Genomic DNA, 15810 nt, shown 5'->3' with positions numbered 1-15810 from the left:
TACAATTATATAAAACAATATATAATGTATCTCTTGACATCAAACATTAATCATTAAAATGACTGGCATAAGTCAAACTAATCCTTGAGAGTCAGAACTCGTTTTACTTGTAAAGTTGTGTTACAAATATGTTTATGCATTTCCACATAACATGAGATACTTGCTCAGAACATGATTGGCATGGTAACTCCAAAAATATTATAAAAGAGAACCATTCAGAGGAACCAGACTAAAAACACTCATTCTCATAAAGGTTTTTTACTCCTTAGGGCCAAAACTTCAGCATAGAATCATAAAAATGAATCATTTATATCCAACCCAAATCCAAATTCTACAAAATATTGACAAACATTGACCAAATCATTTAAGTGTCAGTTTACAGTTTAGCTTTTTTAAGTGCAGGCATATACACATTACGTTGAGTTATTTTCTCTTTCCTCAGTATCAGTGTAAGAAACAGAGGATGCTGGAGGTGAGTGAAAATAAGTGAAACCACTTAAACAGTAGATTCAGTATGGATATAGTTGCCATTTTGCCCACCAATCTACATTTAATCACCTTTAATTACTAAAGAAAAATGAATTACAAATAAAAACTGAAATTTCGTAAACAAGTATTCAGACCTTTTTTTGATTACGATTATCAGTGAGATGCATTTATAATTAAGGCCACCTCTTGTAAATTAAATTGATTGGATATAGTTTGTACAGACACACACCTGAGTGTGTACAGACCCATAATTTATATGTCCAACAAACTATCTGTGAATCTCAGTGATCAAATTGTGGCAAGGATTTAAATTACTATATAAGGCTTTGAGTGTTAACCACAGTGGCCTTAATACATTTTGAATGTGAGACACTAGGAACATCCCTATGGGGAACAAGGGTCTTGGTAAGAAGAGTAAGTAAGAACCCACAGGTCATTTAAAAAAAAAAACTCCCAACACCACGTGCAGAGATAGGAGACAGACAACCATCTCTGCAGCACTCCATAAATCAGGGCTTTATGGCAAAGTAGCCACATGTAGTGCTCACCATTCTACGTTTGAGAGGATCTGCCATTAGGAATTAGATAAACTGCCCAAATGTACCACAATTTACCCAATCAGAAATGTACCACAAGTGGATTGTCAGGATGCAGCGAAATAATATGATAATTTTTAAATGTATCTGGTGTTTTAACTTATTCAAAAATCATTAGTTATAAACGTGAGTGTGTAATGGTCAGGAGGGGCACTGATCTTGGTTTTGCTTTTGTTGTGATCTTGAAGTCCTATCCTGTATCATGTTTACCTTAAACAACAACAATAATAATTCTAATAATAATACTAATAGTAATTTTTATATACCCTGTTAATTAATAATAATAATATAATAGTCTACAACATGCTGAATTTAAACTATTTAAAACACTACTTAGCAACCAGTGTTCAGTGAAGTGATACAAGTATGGTAAAAAAAAAAAACCCCACAAATGTTAAATAGAGCAGCAGTTTTCCAACCAATTATATTGTATGGATGAAGTTATTTGTGGTGTAAACTGTTATAATTCTAATTTATATCAAACACAATGACACCATGTGTTGAAACTTTGCCTTTATTGATAATTATGAATACAGTTTATGTAAATGATCACTTAAAACCTTCAAACATAATAACATAATCAAACATAATCTGGGGCAGATGGAAAGCCTTTATTTGTCACATATACATATACACGAGCGCAAGTTTATACGGCACCCCTGGAGCAGAGAGGGTTAAGGGGCCAACAGCTGTTGCATGGCAGAGCCGAGATTCTAACCACCAACCATCCACCTTTCACCTACTAAAGCCTTCAAAACTTTCACCTACTGAAACTCTTTGTTTGGTATAGCTTTTTAAATATGTGTTTTTTGAAGGGCCCCACCATTATTACTGGTTGTACACAGCCCCTGCTTTTAATAATTATTTTTTCATTACTTCTGAAGATATGTGGAGTTTTTACATTCTGACAATAGTCAGCATAGTGTGTGCCTGTATATAATCAATCAGAAAACACCTCAGTTTGCACATTTCATTTAAATCTTACAGGAGTATATAATTAGTAAACATCTCAATTTCTGTCAAACGTTGGCACAAAAGATTTATTACTAATAAGGTACATGGCATTTATATGGATATAATTAAAAGTTACAAATGAAGATGTTATTTATTAATTGTATTTTTTTATTTAGACTTTGAATCATACTTTATGTTGCTGACATCTTTATTAGTCACATCCTTCACATAATTAATTATTGAAATAAAACTTGAACTGCCCTCTGTGGGCTGAAATATCTAGAGTAGTAAACTGCCAATGACTAGTATTACAATATCAAATGGGGCTTTAAAATAAAATTTTATGAGGAAAGTAAAGTAAAAGGTAAATTATTATAAATTACTTTGATATTTACACATTGAACTCACTATTGAATATTACTAGGTTTTTTTCTAAAATAAAGATCCTTTCTATTCATGTTTTTGTGTTATACACTGGGACATTAAGTCAAATTTCTTGTATGTGGATACATACAATAAATCGAATTCTGATTCTGATAATTAGGTATGAAAATGTAAACCTTGTATATTTATATACACTGCCTGGCCAAAAAAAAAGGTCACACACTCTAATATTTCGTTGGACCGCCTTTAGCTTTGATTACGGCACGCATTCACTGTGGCATCATTTCCACAAGCTTCTGCAATGTCACAACATTTATTTCTGTCCAGAGTTTCATTAATTTTTCCCCAAGATCTTGTATTGATGACGGGAGATTTGGACCACTGTGCAAAGTCTTCTCCAGCACATCCCAAAGATTCTCAACAGGGTTCAGGTCTGGCCAATCCATGTGTGAAAATGATGTCTCACGCTCCTCTTTCACAATTTGAGCCCGATGAATCCTGGCATTGTCATCTTGGAATATGCCCGTGCCATCAGGGAAGAAAAAATCCATTGATGGAATAACCTGGTCGTTCAGTATATTCAGGTAGTCAGCTGACCTCATTCTTTGGGCACATAACGTTGCTGAACCTAGACCTGACCAACTGCAGCAACCCCAGATCATAGCACCACCCCACAGGCTTGTACGGTAAGCACTAGGCATGATGGGTGCATCACTTCAGCCGCCTCTCTTCTTACCCTGATGCGCCCATCACTCTTAAAAAAGGGTAAATCTGGACTAATCAGACCACATGACCTTCTTCCATTGCTTCAGAGTCCAATCCTAGCAAATTTGCTGGTTAGCCTCACTAACAAGTGATTTTCTTAAGGCTACACAGCTGTTTAGTCCCAACCCTTTGAGTTCCCTTCCCTTGTTTTTCTACGATTTGATTTCACCGAATGTTTAAGTGATCGTCGATCACGATCATTCAAGATTTTTTTCCGACCACATTCCTTCCTCAAAGATGATGTTTCCCCACTGTCCTTCCACTTTTTAATAATGCGTTGGACAGTTCTTAACACGATTTTAGTAGTTTCAGCTTCTCCTTAGATGTTTTCTCTGCTTGATGCTTGCTAATAATTTGACCCTTCTGAAGCAGATTAACATCTTTTCCACAACCACAGGATGTGTCTTTCGACATTGTTGTTTAACAAATGAGAAGCTACTCACTGCATCAGTTAGGGTTAAATAACTTGTTGCCAGCTGAAACATAATCACCCATGCAGTAATTATCCATTATTAGTCATTATAATTATTAGGCTCTTACCTATTTGCTTAGTTAAATTTGTTTAACTTTTTTTGGCCAGGCAGTGTATATACGTATATACAGTATATATGCTGCACAATATGACATAAAACAGACAACTTCATTTCATTATTAGTGCTTTTATTTATAGTTTCTTGCCACAAACAGTTATTGCATTTTGTGATTACTCTGCTGATTCTTTGCCCTGAAAAAAAAAATATATATATATATAAGTCAGATTAAGTATATGATTAAATAAATAGTGTTTGATAATGAAATAAAATAATTGAAGGTTTACCTTTCCAGAATCACGGCTCTTAGCTCTGAGCTTGTTGACCTGGGACTCAGCAATGTCAGCGCGCTCCTCAGCCTCCTCCAGCTCATGCTGCACTTTCCTGAGCTTGGACAGGTGAGAGTTGGCTTGTTCCTCCTGAAGGTACACAGTTACATGAACATGTTCAAATAAAAGCTTTTACAAAAAAATTAATCTGAAGTATTTTAAAGCTCAGAGAGGTTTGACTTACAGCTTCCTCAGACTGTCTCTTGTAGGCCTTGACCTTCAGTTGCAGTTTGTCAACCAGATCCTGCAGTCTGTTGATGTTCTTCTTGTCTTCCTCAGTCTACAAAGGAAACAATCATTTTTGCTATACATTTGATGTTAACAACACTGTTACGACCTGACATGGCTTGGTGGAATACATACCTGGTAGCTGAGTTCCTTCACTCTCCTCTCGTACTTGCGAACACCCTTAACAGCATCAGTGCCACGTCTCTGTTCAGCCTCAACTTCAGATTCCAATTCACGGACCTAGAAAAGTATGAAGGAATCAAGTAAGAAATTAATTGGTCAGTACTGAAGCTTGCAATGGGGCATGGCAGACTAAGTTTTAAGTAAAGGTGGGCTTCAAGAAAGTTACCCTGCTCTCCAGTTTCTGGAGTTGTTTCTTTCCTCCCTTCATGGCCAGATTCTCAGCCTCATCCAGGCGGTGCTGCAGGTCCTTGACTGTGACCTCAAGATTTTTCTTCATCCTCTCCAGGTGAGCACTGGTGTCCTGCTCCTTCTTCAGTTCCTCAGCCATCATAGCAGCCTAATGTGAAAAAGTAGGGATTTTAAAATTTACGCTTTAGATTTGAAACTGTGTAACCATCCATAATCTAAAATACTCCATTACTCACATCAGTGATGGCTTTCTTGGCCTTCTCCTCAGCATTTCTTGCCTCCTGCACAGTGTCATCAACTTCACTCTGGATCTGAGCAAGGTCGGCCTCAAGTTTTTTCTTGGTGTTCAGCAGACTTGTGTTCTACATGGAAAGAAAGTACATGTTATAACAGTGTTTTATATATGTTAAAGAAATATGTGTGTGTTTTTTCTGGTAACTGCCTATTACCTGAGAGTGCAGCAGTCCAACACGCTCACTAGCATCAACCAGCTCCTGTTCAGCCACTTTGCGGCCTCTCTCAGTCTGCTCAAGTGCAGCTCTAAGCTCCTCAATCTCAGCCAACATCAGAGTGTTTCTGCGCTCCACCATGGCCACCTGCTCCTTCATGTCCTCTTGTCCTCTCACAGCATCGTCAAGGTGCAGTTGGGCATCCTAAAATTTAGAAAAGCAACATGTTTTGCATATACATTGCATCATATATTTCAGGGTTATTAATATTTATAATATTATATACTTTGAAGTTACCTTGAGTTGTCCCTGTACATTTCTCAGCTGTTTCTGGGCCTCAGCAGCTTGGCGATTGGCATGGCTCAGCTGAATCTCCATCTCATTGAGATCTCCCTCCATCTTCTTCTTGATTCTCAGGGCATCATTCCTGCTTCTGACCTCAGAGTCGAGAGTGCTCTGCATAGACTCAATGACCCTCTGGCTGTTTCTCTTGATTTGCTCCATCTCCTCATCCTTCTCAGCAAGCTTCCTGTCAATCTCACTCTTAACCTGGTTGAGCTCAAGCTGGACGCGAATAATCTTTGACTCTTCATGCTCCAGGGTTCCCTGTAAATGGAATGAAATAGTATTTTACAAGTAGTGAAAACTTAAATGTAATGTGTTGAATGTGAAACTAATTGTGATCATTTATATACCTCAGCCTCCTCAAGAGCAGTCTGAATCTCAGACTTTTCAGTCTCTACTGCCTTCTTGGCCTTCTCCAGTTCATGAATGCTCTTTCCAGTCTCACCAATCTGTTCAGTCAAGTCTGAGATCTCCTCTGTTGAAAGAAAGTGGAGTAAATTAATTTTAACATTGTGTGGCAGGAACTGAGATAAAACATTTAGGATGTTTAAAAAACATAGACAATGTTTAAAATAAATCAACATTTTGTGACATACGCTGCAGGTTCTTGTTCTCTCTCTTTAGGGTCTCCAAGTGGTCAAGAGCTTCCTCATAGGAGTTCTTCATCTTGAACAGCTCAGTGCTGAGAGAACGAGCTTCCTTTTGGGCTCCCTCCAGCTCAGCCTGACCCTCCTCAAACTTCTGCTTCCATTCTGCCAGGACCTTTATCACAGATTTAGGGTCATTTTATTATGGGTTTTAACAAAAACACCAAAAATATATATTTTGTATAATACAGTCAATAAATGACTCAGTTTACCTTGTCAAAGTTCCTCTGTTTCTTATCAAGGTTGGCAGCCAAGCTATTGGCTCTTTCCACATCAATCATGAGGTCCTCCACCTCACCCTGGAGTCTCTGCTTGGTCTTCTCCAGAGAGGCACACTTGGAGTTCACAGCCTCAATTTGTTCCTCGGCATCCTGAAGACGCTGAGCCAACTTCTTCCTGTTAGGCATTAAATGTCGTATTAGATTTGACTCTGATATTTATTAGTATTGCAAATGTGTTTTGTTGAACATACTTGGCTTCCTCAAGCTCCTCAGTGCGCTGGATGGCATCAGTTTCATATTTGGTTCTCCACTGAGCTACTTCGCTGTTAGCCTTGGACATAGAACGCTGCAGTTCAGCCTTAGCCTCCTGCTCCTCCTCAAACTGCTCTCTGAGGAGGTCACAGTCATGGCGAGCAGACTGTACTCCATGGGCCAGGGCATTCTTTGCCTGTGGAAAAATTAAACATGATTTTGTTTTGGTTTTTACTTCATGTGACACGTAATTAAACTAACTTTTGTGATGATGTTATGTAATTTCAAGACATTTTACCTTAACCTCCTCCTCTATTTGTCTCTTGAGCTCCTCAATTTGTTGGGTAAAGGCTTGTTTGCCTCTGGTCAGTTGAGAAACCAAAGACTCCTTCTCTTCCACTTGACGTGAAAACTCACCTGGTTAAATTAAATCACATTAAACCATCCGTTTTGATTTTACAGTTAAATGTGTTAGATAAAAAACATAACAAAGAAAGGAACACTTGTTTGTGCTATGTTATAAAAGTTTGTTACCATTTTCAGTTTGCAGCCTGGCTCTTTGGACACTGATGTCATTAACCTGGCGCACATTTTCATCATTCTTGGACTTGAGCTCACTCAGTTGGTCCTCAAGGGTACGGCACAATTTTTCAAGATTTGTCTGACAACAAAGAATTGTTTAGTTGTGTATAGGGCATTTTAAATTATAAGTTTTATATTTTACACATCAAACATCATTTCTAACCTTGGCTTTAGCAACAGCTTCCATGTTGCTGGAGAGATCATCAATCTCCATTTTGTATTCACTCTTCTCCTTCTCAAGCTTCTGTTTGACGCGCTGCAGGTTGTCGATTTGTTCTCCCAGCTCTGCAACGCTGTCGGCCTGCTTCTTGCGCAGGGCAGCAGCAGTTGCTTCATGCTGCAGGGTGGACTCTTCAAGATCACGACGCAGCTTCTGGAACTCAGCCTCACGCTTCTTGTTCATCTCGATCTGGGCTGCGGTTGCTCCACCAGCCTCCTCAAGCCTCTCACTGATCTCCTCAAGTTCCCTGGAAAGATCAGCTCTCTGCTTCTCAACCTTGGCACGAGCAGCACGCTCAGCCTCAATCTCCTCCTCAAGCTCTTCAATACGAGCCTGAAGCTCCTTGATCTTCTTCTGATGCTGAGCACCAAGAGATTGTTCATCCTCAATCTTGCTAAGAAGCTGGCTTGTTTCAAAGTCTTTCCTGTGTAGAAAATTGTAAGTAACTTTGTTACACAATGCATGATGGTAGTTTTAACAAATCATTCTATTTTCACTCATTCAGTAAATTCAGTGTCTAGTGTTTATTATTTGAGTATAATTACTTCTTCAGCTTCTCATCAGACTGCTGCTTGTCGTTTTCCAGGTCCATGATGGACTCCTGAGCCAGTTTCAGGTCACCTTCAAGCTTTCTCTTGGCTCTCTCCAGGTCCATGCGAAGCTTCTTCTCTTGCTCCAGAGAACCTTCCAGCTGTAATTGTACAATGTTTAGAAACATGCAAATTTGCTTTGCTATTGCTCTCTGTTTACATAATTTGATCTGGTCACTCACATCATCCACTTGCTGCTCAAGCTTAGTCTTGGCTTTGGTCAGAGTGTTGACTTTGTCCTCCTCTGCCTGAAGATCATCAAGGGTCTGTTGGTGTGCCTCTTGGAGGGCTTTCTTTTCTTTTGTAAGTTTGGCAATGCTTTCATCTTGAGCTGCCATTTCCTCAGTGAGGTTCTTGACCTATGATTTAAAAAAACAAAACCTTATACTAATAAGATTCATGACAATAAGACAATGGCAAATGTTTACCAAATTGACTTGTACAAACCTTGTTCTCAGTAGCATGTTTTTCCTTTTCTACTTTAGCCAAGGTGAGCTCCAAGTCATCAATGTCCTTCTTTAGTTCAGAGCACTCATCCTCCAGTTTCCTCTTCTTGGCAGTCAACTCAGCGTTGATTTCTTCCTCATCTTCCAGTCTCTCAGTTGTTTCCTTGAGTTTAGCTTCAAGCTGGATTTTGCTCTTAATCAGACCCTCACACCTCTCTTCAGCATCTGAGAGATTTTCAGTTTCCTATTTATTGGTGAATGGCAAAATATGATTATTTCTATGCAGTTTTTAATATATAATACAAGACAATTTTTTGTAAAAAAAATAAATAAAAATACATACAGATGCCACATGAAGTTGGAGGTCATTCTTCTCCTGCAGCAGTGCAACCATCTTCTCCTCAAGCTCTTTCTTTTTGGCCTCGACCTTGGCCAGATTTTCCTTGCATTTTGCAAAGTCCTCTTTCATGGTGGACAACTCCTTTTCAGTCTCAGCACTCTTCAGCAGAGGCTTGATCTTGTAGTATACCTTCATCCAAGGCCAGTGTTTGACATTCATGAATGAACGGACGTTGTACTGGATGGTGTCAATGGCTGACCTGAAACATTTAAATGGTAAACATTGTTGGTATCTTGAAAAATCAGTAATCATTGTAATAAGTCACATGTTTTTTATTATTACTGTTTACCTCCTCTCCATCATCTTTACAAACTCTCTCCTCATGAGGAAACCACGGCAAAGAGCCTGAGTCATTGTGACCAGGGCAGCCAGTTTCTCATCTCTCATCTCTTCAAGAGTACCCAACAGACCAGCTTTGAAGAACACCTAGATTAAGGAGCAGGATATTACACAACTTAGCCCTTAGTTTGCTGTTTTGTATGATTTCATCATCACCAGCGCATGTAAGTGCAGAATATTCACCTTAGTGTGTCCAAATCTGTACTGGTCATGGTCAAGATCAATGGATCCCAGAAGCTTCTCGCAGGCTTTTTTGTTGTCAATAAACTGGCCCTCAGGGATAACACTGGCATTCAGCACCTTGTATCTGTAAAAAATGTAATGTATTATTTTATATATTTATTACTAGAACACTATTTGACCACCTAATATTTTACAGGTCTTCATTTACCTTTGTTTGAAGTCACCATAGAGGATTCTGCTGGGGAATCCCTTTCTGCAGATTCTAATACCTTCCAGCACACCGTTACATCTCAGCTGGTGGATGACCAGGTGGTTCTCCATGAGACCTGACAAACACAGTAAACACTGGGTTATACATTCAGCATAACACAGGAAGGTACTGTATGTACTTTGTCACTTCCACATTAGCTTTTTTTTTTTGTGTAAAATCTAGTCTTTAACATTACCTGGAGTCTTAGACTCATTGGGAATCAGGCAACGCACAAAGTGTGGATGAGTGCTTCTCAAGTTGGTCATCAGTTTGCCCAAGTTCTCCTATTTAGTGAACAACTTATTAGCAATCATTGTTAAAATAAAGTTTTCTTAATCTTCCATCTCAGTCTTCAATAATGACTGTTACATACCCTGAACTGAGAGGACACGGTCTGCATGGAGCCACCCTTCTTCTTACCTCCCTTCTTACCGACCTCTGTAAATAATCACATAATATATATTTTTATGAGCAAAAAACTAAGGGAATTTATGAAATATCTCTTTAAAGTTCATGAAATTACCCTCAACAACAGGTGGGTAGATGTTAGCAAGCAGTTTGACTGGAGACTTCTGGTACAGCTGCACAACAGAATCGTTCAGTGGGTCCTTGTTCTTGTCCAGCCAGCCAGAGATATTGTAGTCCACAGTACCAGCATAGTGAACCAGGGAGAAGTGGGCCTCAGCTTTGCCTTTGGCAGGTCTGGGTTTCTGGAAAGCGTTGTTCTTGCCAAGATGCTGGTCATACAGCTTGTTCTTGAAGCTGGTGTCTGTTGCCTTGGGGAACATGCACTCTTCTTCAAGGATGGAGAAGATACCCATGGGCTGTTAATACACAAAACAGCATTAAGGAGACATAGAACTCGTAAAATGCAAACATAGTACACTTGCAAAGATTTTAAAATTTTTAAAAAGCACACACCTTTTCAATAAGTTCAATGCAAGCAGCCAAGTCCATGCCGAAGTCAATGAACTCCCAAATAATGCCCTCCTTTTTGTACTCCTCTTGTTCCAGGACAAACATGTGGTGGTTGAAAAACTGTTGCAGTTTCTCGTTGGTGAAGTTGATGCACAGCTGCTCCATGCTGTTGTACTAAAAAAAGATAAATAACAATAATAAGAATTTACCAGGATTTAATTACTTTAGTAAACTTTTGGTAGGTCCAAAGAAAAACTGTATTACATACATCAAAGATTTCAAAGCCAGCAATGTCCAGCACACCAATGAAGAACTGTCTTGCTTGTTTTGTGTCCAACATCTGGTTGATACGGACGACCATCCACAAGAACATCCTTTCATAGATGGACTTGGCCAGTGCACTCACAGAGTTATACACCTGAATGTAAACAAATACTTTTAGTTTTATTTATATTTTTTAATCATAACCACATGCTATATTATACTTTATTTACCTGTGGCACGGTCTGACCCTTGGTCACATACTCATTTCCGACCTTTACTCTGGGGTAGCACAAAGCCTTCAGCATATCAGCTGAGTTCAAGCCCAGAAGGTAGGCGATTTTGTCAGCCTCTGTTAAAGGAAGCAACATTATACACATTAATTTTGTTTTCTTGATGTATGAGAACATCTTGCAGATTAGACAGTAAATAAAACTGCTGAATAAATCTCACCCTCTGTGCCATCAGGCTCAGCCTGCTCCTCACGCTGCTTCTGCTTGAACTTCATGTTACCATGATGAAGAACAGCACCTGTCAATTTGTAGATGCCCATTTTCTCCTCAGCACTGAAGCCCAGGATATCAATAGCAGTCTGTAATTTAGAGAATTAAATTAGACCAATGAATATTAAACATATGTTTACAAAAAAATTTCAAGAATTCCTTACATCTGTGGCAATCAGCTCCTCTTTATCATTAATGCTTGCCACTGTGATCTGACCCTGACTGCACATGGGGAAGTCGTAGGGGTTGGTGGTGATGAGCGTCATTTCTGTAAAACAAGGACTGAATTAAAATACAGTCCTAAAATATTTTTACATAATTTGGTTTTATTTTTTTTAGATTAGTAGATCTAGATATGCTGTACCAATCAGCTCAGGCTTCTCATTGGTCATCATCTGGTAGAAGATGTGATAGCCTCTCTCATCAGGAAGCTGGAATGATACTCTAGACTTCTCCAGCAGATCTGTGTAAATACATTTTAAGCATGTTATCTTTAAACGTTTAGAACCTAAACTGAAAAAATAATCAACATTAAAAACAGATACGTACAGGTCTCAATGTCAGCACTAGCCAGTTTGCCGGAGGTGCCGAAATGAATTCTGATAAATTTACCCTGTTTTAAACAAAACATTTTTGGCAGTGTCAGCAAACAACAAATGCTAGTTGAGATGATTGTGTAGATAACTGTATTGAACTTAACATAATTTAACTTACAAAACGGGAGGAGTTGTCATTTCTCACAGTTTTGGCATTACCATAAGCCTCAAGAAGAGGATTGGCTGCAATGATCTGGTCTTCAAGAGATCCCTGCAAATTAAATGTTATTAAGCGGTTATAATAATACTGTATATATATTTGTCTTAAAGAAAAAAAACATGGTATGTTTAAATCTTAATTTGCAAACACATTTAATTACAAGAAACAACTTACATATTGCAAGCGCGAATTAAAGGTTCAAGAAACAGCGGTACATTTAAATGTTTGAATTATGTCAGAAGGCTTTAAACTAATTATAGAATTTTTACATTTTAATTCTAATTAAACCAAAAACCAACTGAAGACACTTTTTACCTGCATTTTGCTGGTAGATTCCTTCTTCTTGTCAGTATGCATGGCAACTGTAGCAAAGTACTGGATGACACGCTTGGTGTTCACAGTCTTTCCAGCACCGGATTCTCCACTGGTTTAGATGAGATAATAAAATGATTATTGATTCTCATCAAAACTGTAAAGCATTTTCAATTTTAAATGTTTTTACAAATACTTACGTAATCAGGACAGACTGGTTCTCCCTGTCTGTGAGATTAAAATCGAATTTTAGCTTTATAAATATTAATGTTCTGAAAATTATTTGATCTGTTTAAATGTTAGAACTTACCAGTGAGCATGGCCTGGTAGGCATTGTCAGACACGGAGAAGATGTGGGGTGGGGCCTCCATGCGCTTTTTGCCTCTGTAGGCATTAACGACTTCAGCGTCATACACTGGAAGCCACTTGTAGGGGTTCACAGTAGCGCAGAAAAGTCCAGAGTAGGTCTGATGAAAACATGAATCGGATTATCATGACTACATCACAGTCATAAGAATTGTTTGAAAAGGATTGCAGCTGTATGGACCAAACTATAAAAAATAATCAATATTCATAATGGCTTATGTACTTGTACTCTTTCTTAACTTACGTAGATCATCCATGCTGCATAACGCTCTTTGAGATTATACAGCACAGAGGCTTCATTGAGGTGGGTCATCATGGCCATGTCCTCAAGCTTATCGAATTTGGGAGGGTTCATGGGGCTGACATCGTCCTCCTTAACAGTTTTGTTCTATAAGAGAAGATAAAGTATTGAGTGAGAATTACAAAGAACATATATGTTCTAAAGCTATGATTAAAGGGTACATTTGAACAGTAAAGCTTACCTCCTTGCTCTCAAGCAGTTCAACGGTGACTTTGCCACCATCTCTACTCTTAATGGTAGCCTTAAGGTACAGCTCTTTGTCATCAGTAACGTAGCAAGCAGCCTTAGCATCGAAGGGCTTGCTCTGAGCCTCAATTCTTTCCTTTTCAGGCTTACGGAGGTATATGGCGGCCTTGCCATAAACGGCCATCTCCGCGTCCGAACTCATGGTGGCGGCTTACTGTGATTAAGATGAGATGAACAGGTCTTATTTTAGGGTCAAATGCAAGTTAAATGCTGCACTTTCTAGTCATTGTAAAGGTAATATGTTGTTTATTTACCTGTATATGCTACCCCAGATGAAGAATTTGTATAACCCTGTAAAACAGTAAGTGAAACTAAATTATTTATAATAAAATAGTTAAATACAGTTTTGGTTTTAATAAAATTACCTAAAATATTGAAATCAAACTATTCCAACTATGCAATTATTTTCTTTATAGAATAACTTCATAACTGTATAACTCTAGACAAAATAATTTGCCCTTAACATTTATATCTAAATACTATACATACTTTAACCAAGTTGCAAAAAGAACTACTTGTTTTGTCTTACTTGTCTTAACTACTACTTGTTATCTAATAGCTTCTTTTGTCGTTTTATCATTTTTTAAATTTGTCAGTTGCCAATAGGTACAGAAATTGTTGAATAAATAAATGTGCATTTTACCTGACCCGAGATCTTTACTGGCCTTCTGCAGAGTCCCAGTGTCTCGCAGCCCCTTATATTGGACTGCTTTTGCCAGCCAAGCAGAAGTTATATATGGCAAACATCCAATATGGCCTGAAAGAACATGTGCAGTGGGTAGGTATCAGCATACAAATATCTTTAATATATAAATTAAAGATAAAAAAAAACATTTAAAACTCATAACATGCTGGCATCACTGAACTTTAAACAAAACTTAACCTGTTTAGTTTTTTAAAAACCAAAGAACCTTGAAAGAGCTTGAACTGTTCCTTAACACATACAATTGCTATAATATTTATACAATAATTGGCTGGTTTTTTTGACATATAACACAGTCTTATGAAAATGACTTTCTATTTAACACATTAAATCAAATTGTAAAGAAAAAAAAAAAAGAACATTTATTTACGTGTGCATGAATATGGTCAGTTTAATTGAATGCACATACTGGTGATATTTTTTGGAAGATGTATTATAGGTGTCTTTATTGAAGGGTCCACATAGGACCAGCCAGTAAATATTTTTTTTAACTGTACACTGTCCTGACATTGTAAGATATGCAGTACTGTGTTTTAGTTTTGTGTTGGCATGGGATGTTTCTGAAGCTTAGGACTTTCTAATAATGAAATTATTGGTGATTGATGAGTGAAATTCAGGTGATTGATGTTAATTAATCAAGTTTATTATGCATGGAAGTATTTATTACTACATTTATTCCTTGTATTCATTTGTTTAGGACATAAACCTGAACATTACAGTTTACAAGTTTAGGTTTGATGTAAATCTTCCTGTCAAGTTCCCTATCATGCCATACATGGCAGGAGTGCCTCCCACCCCCAACAGCTGATGGAATTCACACTATGTGATTACTCTTCTTTTCTTAACTGCTGTGGCCTTAAGTTGTAACTAAAGTTGTAACTATTTTTGGCACTTAATCTGTACATGTTTAATCAGCAAAAAGTCTTGTTAATGGCTCTTCTAACTGAAAGAAGCAGACATCAGTCATTTAAAGATGTTTTTCAATGTAATGTTTTAATCTCATTAAACATATATTAAGTGCCAGAAACTGAATCAAATAATCTAAAAATACATTTAAAAAACACACAAATAAAAACAAGATAATTTAAGACAGATTAGGCTATTTGGTTTTTTTTTTAAAGAAAAACCCTTATTTCATACACCTACAAATTACACCACATGAGAATTCTAGTTTCAAAACAAGTCGAAAAGTTTTCAGTCTCATCAGGAGTTCATTAAATAAGTGCATAGAGGGATATTTGGTGAGTGGATTACAATAGTGTGGGCTAAACGTAGTATGTTTTAAGACTGTTTAACTCTCTTTCTGTAGCACATGAAAATACAAGTGTGTGGTGGTGGAGGGGGAGGGTAGTTGTCAAGCAAAAAACAAGTATGGCGATAGAGAGACGGTTTCATTTATTTACATGTAAGGGATTTAGCAAATGTTTTTTTCAAAGCGACTTACAATAGCGATCGAAAACAGTGCAAGAAAGTAACTCAGGCTTGAACCAACAAACTCCCTAGTCCAGGACCTTAACCACTAGGTTCTCACTGCCTTTTATTCCATACTTTATAAATGACTGACCTGTTTGCAATAGAGCTTTTGTCAGTTTTATTAGGATAAAACGAGCTACTCTGTATTAATTTCATAACATTAACAAGTTAAGTAATTTTATGGACGCGGGTGTAAACTCCTCAGTGTTACTTGTTTGGGGATCCTGACATCTGCTGGTCAGTTTGAACAAACTTGCTAATCAGATAGCAAGAAATGTCCTTTCGTCTGAAGCAAATATCTGTGAAAGCAGCTCACTAAAACACTCTCGTGTGAAACTCAGTAGAAGACAATGTGTACAATATGTCCAGTAGAAGACGATGTGTAGGCTACATCTTAAAA

At 37.7% G+C, this 15810-nt stretch overlaps 1 protein-coding gene across 1 annotated transcript; it reads right to left on the bottom strand.

Annotated features, from left to right (window-relative positions):
• Nucleotides 1-3831: 3831 nt before the first annotated feature.
• Nucleotides 3832-13932, bottom strand: LOC134303129 (myosin heavy chain, fast skeletal muscle-like). The gene is made up of 40 exons (XM_062988436.1): nucleotides 13878-13932; nucleotides 13489-13525; nucleotides 13170-13388; nucleotides 12932-13075; nucleotides 12632-12788; nucleotides 12522-12549; nucleotides 12325-12433; nucleotides 11968-12060; nucleotides 11803-11866; nucleotides 11618-11716; nucleotides 11418-11521; nucleotides 11204-11342; nucleotides 10984-11102; nucleotides 10758-10907; nucleotides 10493-10663; nucleotides 10095-10395; nucleotides 9945-10009; nucleotides 9768-9855; nucleotides 9530-9647; nucleotides 9322-9445; nucleotides 9089-9225; nucleotides 8743-8998; nucleotides 8401-8643; nucleotides 8136-8312; nucleotides 7909-8054; nucleotides 7307-7787; nucleotides 7096-7222; nucleotides 6860-6978; nucleotides 6561-6757; nucleotides 6301-6484; nucleotides 6038-6203; nucleotides 5792-5916; nucleotides 5394-5702; nucleotides 5097-5300; nucleotides 4884-5009; nucleotides 4625-4795; nucleotides 4411-4515; nucleotides 4232-4327; nucleotides 4006-4137; nucleotides 3832-3912 (listed from the first exon to the last, which is right to left on the bottom strand). Exons 3-40 carry the CDS (start codon nucleotides 13374-13376, stop codon nucleotides 3892-3894), a joined length of 5802 nt encoding a protein of 1933 aa, XP_062844506.1. The 5' UTR covers nucleotides 13377-13388; nucleotides 13489-13525; nucleotides 13878-13932; the 3' UTR covers nucleotides 3832-3891.
• Nucleotides 13933-15810: the final 1878 nt, after the last annotated feature.

Source organism: Trichomycterus rosablanca, chromosome 26 (genome assembly GCF_030014385.1).
Source record: "Trichomycterus rosablanca isolate fTriRos1 chromosome 26, fTriRos1.hap1, whole genome shotgun sequence".
NCBI lineage: Eukaryota > Metazoa > Chordata > Actinopteri > Siluriformes > Trichomycteridae > Trichomycterus > Trichomycterus rosablanca.
This window is presented reverse-complemented; position numbering and strand designations above follow the sequence as displayed.